This window comes from Myotis brandtii, unplaced genomic scaffold (assembly GCF_000412655.1).
Source record: "Myotis brandtii unplaced genomic scaffold, ASM41265v1 scaffold842, whole genome shotgun sequence".
Lineage (NCBI taxonomy): Eukaryota > Metazoa > Chordata > Mammalia > Chiroptera > Vespertilionidae > Myotis > Myotis brandtii.
Window position 1 is genome coordinate 367,512 of NW_005371421.1, and position 5,959 is coordinate 373,470.

A 5,959-nucleotide genomic window follows, 5' to 3' on the forward strand; every position below is an offset into this window, starting at 1 on the left:
CTCCTGCACACCTCCTACTGGGGATGTGCCCAAACCAAGGTACATGCACTTGACCGGAATCGAACCCGGGACCCCTCAGTCTGCAGGCCGACGCTCTATCCACTGAACCAAACCCGCTAGGGCTAAGTAATCATATTCTTGATTTCTGGTAGTCACATTTGGAAATTGCTTCCTAACAATGATGTGCGAGTTTTAAAACTGTCCCTAGATGCACTAGGGGAGAAAAATCTCTGGGGGAGAAAAATCAGACTGGCCAAATATTTTTTTTTTTTTTGCTAGAATCAATCCTGACAGCCCAAACTTAAAATAGTAAAAAGAAAAATATTAGACTCTATAAATGTCCCAGAATTTGTCTTTAATTGGGAAAAGAATTAAACACACATGGAACTTTCTAAAATATCTTTAACAAGCCACTTTGGGAGCTCAATTCAGAAACAGAAGTCAATATACTAAAACATATTTCTGCGCAGCTCCAAAATTCTTTCTAAATACAGCCATTTGGAAGGATGACCCTGGATCAGAAGTTTTATACCTGTGTATTACATTAGGTGTGCATGCCTCATCTCAGTTGCCATAAATTGTCTCTGTAATTTCCTCCTGAGTAGCAGTCCTAACCACCCTGACTGCCACCATAGTCTCTGGAGCTTCCATATCCATATCCTCTAGGTCTGTGGTCGGCAAACTGCGGCTCTTTGGCCCCTTGAGTGTGGCTCTTCCTAAGCCTTAGGAGTACCCTAATTAAGTTAATAACAATGTACCTACCTATATAGTTTAAGTTTAAAAAATTTGGCTCTCAAAAGAAATTTCAATTGTTGTACTGTTGATATTTGGCTCTGTTTACTAATGAGTTTGCTGACCACTGCTCTAGGTTGACTGTCATACCTGCCACTCCCATATCTCGGTCCATGCCCATGGGCCCCAGTTTGGTTCCCTGGGCAGACTTGCCTACATGGTTCACACAGGTCTGGCAACGGTCCAGAGACTCTCCATTCAGGGCTCTCACTGCATCTGAGGCATTCTTTGGACTGGTGAAGGTGATGAAGCCAAAACATTGGGATCACTGAGTCTCTGGTCCTCGACAACAACGACCTCAGAAATAGTCCTGAAGCTGAAGTGATCTTCCAGAGCCTACTCATCAGTGTTGAAATAGAGCCCTCCAACAAAGAGCTTCCCTCCTTCAGAGGACATGCAATGAATCTGAGTCCTGGAAACTAAGAAGCAAAAGGGTTGAGCATCGACCTCTGAACCAGGAAGTTACGTTCGATTCCTGGTTAGGGCACATGCCTGGGTTGCCAGTAGAAAGTGTGCAGGAGGCAGCCAATCAATGATTTTCTCTCATCATTGATGTTTCTATCTCTCACTCCCTCTCCCTTCCTCTCTGAAATAAATAAAACATAAAGTAAAATCAATAAAAAGTAAAAGGGCTAGATGGAACGTTAGCACTGAACTTCTTTATGAACATTGTTAACCCGTCATGTCTACTAAGTTCAAAGCCATGAGAATATTCAAAGTACAACCTACAAAGCAGTTATTTAAGATTACTATAGAATCATACAAATTGGGAGTGCTGAGAAAATGGTGAGATGAAATTACAGTATAAATGACTCTGAAGGAAAAGAATCATGTGACATGTGAAAGATAATCATAATACATGTCTGCAGTGGAGGACAATCAGCAACAGAGCATAAAAGTACTTCAGGAGATAAAAGCAACTCTTGAGTTTGATTGGCAACAATGTTGGATGACTGTTCAATTAATTCAGAAGTTGAGCACTCAGATGAATTAGGTAAATCTGGTTCTAATCTATAATAATAAAAGCATAATATGCTAATTAGACTGGACGTCCTTCCGGATGACCTTCCAGACAAAGCCAGGGCTGCGAGGGAAGCCCAGGTCCCAGGTGCCGGAGGGAAGCCTCAGTCCCGGGTGCCAGAGAGAAGCTGGTGCTGGCAGCTGGGGGAAGGAAGGCCTACTCTTGCATGAATTTCGTGCATTGGGCCTCTAGTAAAAAATAAAACAAGCTAGATATTTCTATGGATTCAACTTATTCGAATTGAATGTACAATCAGCATAAGTGGTGGAACCTTTAGAATAGAATTCACCTGCTGCTATGGGATTCTTTGTTAGAGGACATTATAATTAGGTGTGTGGTTTGGGGGAAGAAAAGTCTTTTATGTTTCTCAGGAAGGTTCTCTCTTGGGCCCACTCCTTTTTAGTATGTTCAACTTAAGCAAATTAATTTTTTGGATTCTTTATCTGTAAAACTGAGGATAATAATAAATAATAGTATCCTCATAAGGTGTTTGGGAAAATTAAATGAGTTAATACATGTGAAGTACTAAGAAAAGGACATGGAACAGAGAAAGGGCTTACTTATTAGCTATGGCTATTATTACTAACACTTTTTCCAGGGCAAACTCATTATGTCAACTATTACTGGGAGCTTTATGATTTCTAAGTCTATCAGATATCTTGGTCCTATTATTTCATCTACCTAATAGGCATCTCTGCTTGGATATATAAATGGCACCTCAAGTGAAATAAATCAACTACCTAGAATAGGATTTCGGCTCTGGCCAGTTTGGCTCAGTTGTTTGGAGTGTCATCCAGTACACTGAAAGGTTGCGGGTTCAATTTCTGGTTTGGGCACATCCCAGGTTTCCGGTTCAATCCCTGGTTGAGGCGGGTACCGGAGGCAACCAGTCAATGTTTCTCTCTCTCTCTTTCTCCATTTCCCTCTTACTAAAATCAATCAATAAGCATGTCCTCAGGTGAGGATTAAATTAATTAATTAAAAAATAGGATTTCCACCCCAAATGAGATTCTCTTTACATGCATGTTAATGTATGTCAGTCACGCTAGTAACCTCAGACTCATCATTTCCTTTTCTCTTGTTCACATACAATATGATTGAAATAGGACAAAATGCTGTTTTTTCCTTTTTATAAAGGCAATACCTGTTCATTGTAGAAAATTTGGAAAATACGGAAAAATAACAAAATATTATCCATAATAATAACATCCTAAACTTTCTGTTAAGAATTTCAACATAATTTTCTATTTTCCCAGATATTCAAGAGCCTACTGTATATATACATGTGATCTTTTAAAATCTAAAAATGTCTTCACTATTGGAAACATTTTGTAAAACTTGTTTTCAACTGAGATTTTAAAATTCAAATTCTAAAATAAAACATTTTTGAAGGTTTGGAAAATACAGATAACTCAACATCTTGAGATGATTACTGTTAACATTTTGGTGTACCCTGTTTTGCTACTGAAATATAAATTTGGGGGGCATTCATATGTATGTACACATAGGTGTAATATAGTTATAAAAGTCCAAAAACAGTATTTGTGGCCTACCTTAAATTATGCACTTCTAATTTTTCATATGCTTTTAAAAGCATGAATTAAATTTAACATATATGCTTCATACTCATACATGTCCGACATAATATATTTAACCAATTGTCTCCAAAAGGTTCCAATTGGAACACGCTCACCAAAATGGCCTGAGTGCTAAAAAGAACAAAAGACCAAAACTTTTGAGAACGCATCAGGTAAAAGATCATTTCATTGATATAGTTCAGCAATTTTCAACCTTTTTCATCTCATGGCACACATAAATTAATTACTAAAAATTCTGTGGCACACTGAAAAAAATATTTTTTGCTGATCTGACAAGAAAAGGTATGATTTTGATTCATTCACACTAGATGGCTATTGTTGTGTGGGCTGTTGTCATTTTTTAAACATTTATTAAAAATATTTTTATTGATTTCAGAGAGGAAGGGAGAGGGAGAGAGATAGAAACATCAATGAGAGAGAATCATTGATCAGCTGCCTCCTGCCCGTCCCACACTGGGGATCGAGCCCAAAACCCAGGCATGTGCCCTTGACTGGAATTGAACCTGGGACCCATCAGTCTTCAGGCCGAAGCTCTATCCACTGAGCCAAACCAGCTAGGGCTGTTGTCATTTTTTAAAATAAATATTTTTTATTCTTAATGTTTTTTTTTTATTGATTTTTAGAGAGAGAAGAGAGAAGGTAGGGAGATAAAAACATCAACGAGTTGTCTCCCTTAGAATCCCAGGGGTGGGGGATCAAACCCTCAACCTGGGTATGTGCCCTGACAAAGAATCGAACCAGCAACCTTTCGGTGCACTGGCCCACGTTCAACCAAGTGACCCACACCAGCCAGGGCTGTTGTCATTTTTTTTATTTGGCAATCTAAGGGAAAATAGGTCATTACCCCTGATTAAATAATCAGGTAGTGCATGCTTTAAAAATTCTTGCGGCACATCGCTGAAAATCGCTGATCTAGTGTCTAGTCCTTAGCCCACGTCTGCTGAAAAACACTTGTTTCCCAAACCAGTGCTGCCCATTCTCTGACAGCAAATAGGAATCTGACTTGTGACTCGCAGGCGCGGAGCCAGGGAGAAGGGGGCCAGCAGGAGGTGCCATCAGGATGAGCGCTGCGTGAAGTACGACGTGGGTGGTGCGCAGCCGGATGTGCGCAGTCGGAGTGCAGCCGCAGTCGTGGGCGAGGCGCATAGTGCTTACGCAAGACGCACGCGGGGTGGTCCTCTCCTCTGCCGGCGACGGCGCTGCGTCACTGGCTTTAGGCGCTCGGCGACTGGAAACGGTAACTGCTTGGGCCTCAGCGCTGGCCTGTCGCGCCCTGGGGTCCAGGCTGGCGGCGCGATGAGGCGCAGCAAGGCGGAGGTGGAACGGTACATCGCTTCGGTGCAGGGTTTCAACATAAATTAATTACTAAAAATTCTGTGGCACACTGAAAAAAATATTTTTTGCTGATCTGACAAGAAAAGGTATGATTTTGATTCATTCACACTAGATGGCTATTGTTGTGTGGGCTGTTGTCATTTTTTAAACATTTATTAAAAATATTTTTATTGATTTCAGAGAGGAAGGGAGAGGGAGAGAGATAGAAACATCAATGAGAGAGAATCATTGATCAGCTGCCTCCTGCCCGTCCCACACTGGGGATCGAGCCCAAAACCCAGGCATGTGCCCTTGACTGGAATTGAACCTGGGACCCATCAGTCTTCAGGCCGAAGCTCTATCCACTGAGCCAAACCAGCTAGGGCTGTTGTCATTTTTTAAAATAAATATTTTTTATTCTTAATGTTTTTTTTTTATTGATTTTTAGAGAGAGAAGAGAGAAGGTAGGGAGATAAAAACATCAACGAGTTGTCTCCCTTAGAATCCCAGGGGTGGGGGATCAAACCCTCAACCTGGGTATGTGCCCTGACAAAAAATCGAACCAGCAACCTTTCGGTGCACTGGCCCACGTTCAACCAAGTGACCCACACCAGCCAGGGCTGTTGTCATTTTTTTTATTTGGCAATCTAAGGGAAAATAGGTCATTACCCCTGATTAAATAATCAGGTAGTGCATGCTTTAAAAATTCTTGCGGCACACGCTGAAAATCGCTCTAGTCCTTAGCCCATGTCTGCTGAAAAACACTTGTTTCCCAGACCAGCGCTGCCCATTCTCTGACAGTGAATAGGAATCTGACTTGTGACCCGCAGGCGCGGAGCCGGAGAGAAGGGCGCCAGCAGGAGGTGCCATCAGGATGAGCGCTGCGTGAAGTACGACGTGGGTGGTGCGCAGCCGGATGTGCGCAGTCGGAGTGCAGCCGCAGTCGTGGGCGAGGCGCATAGTGCTTACGCAAGACGCACGCGGGGTGGTCCTCTCCTCTGCCGGCGACGGCGCTGCGTCACTGGCTTTAGGCGCTCGGCGACTGGAAACGGTAACTGCTTGGGCCTCAGCGCTGGCCTGTCGCGCCCTGGGGTCCAGGCTGGCGGCGCGATGAGGCGCAGCAAGGCGGAGGTGGAACGGTACATCGCTTCGGTGCAGGGTTTCACCCCGTCGTCCCGAGAGGTGAGCGGGTACTGAAGAGACGGGTGGCTTCCGCCCAGGCCTGGCCATGGCC

At 43.0% G+C, this 5,959-nt stretch overlaps 1 protein-coding gene and 1 pseudogene across 4 annotated transcripts in view; one reads left to right on the plus strand and one right to left on the minus strand.

Annotated features, from left to right (window-relative positions):
* Positions 1–70: 70 nt before the first annotated feature.
* LOC102239682 lies at positions 71–1,289 on the minus strand (annotated as a pseudogene).
* Positions 1,290–4,182: 2,893 nt separating this feature from the next.
* Positions 4,183–5,959, plus strand: part of RANBP2 (RAN binding protein 2) — a 99,413-nt gene continuing 97,636 nt past the window's right edge. For 2 of the 4 annotated variants that reach the window (XM_014532097.1, XM_014532098.1), the window contains exon 1: positions 5,324–5,907. In XM_014532097.1, coding sequence (XP_014387583.1) covers positions 5,836–5,907 — 72 coding nt within the window. In that variant the 5' untranslated portion in view covers positions 5,324–5,835. Of the gene's footprint in view, positions 4,757–5,323; positions 5,908–5,959 lie in introns of those variants that run through there. The other 2 variants (XM_005884659.2, XM_014532095.1) reach the window with 2 other exon arrangements.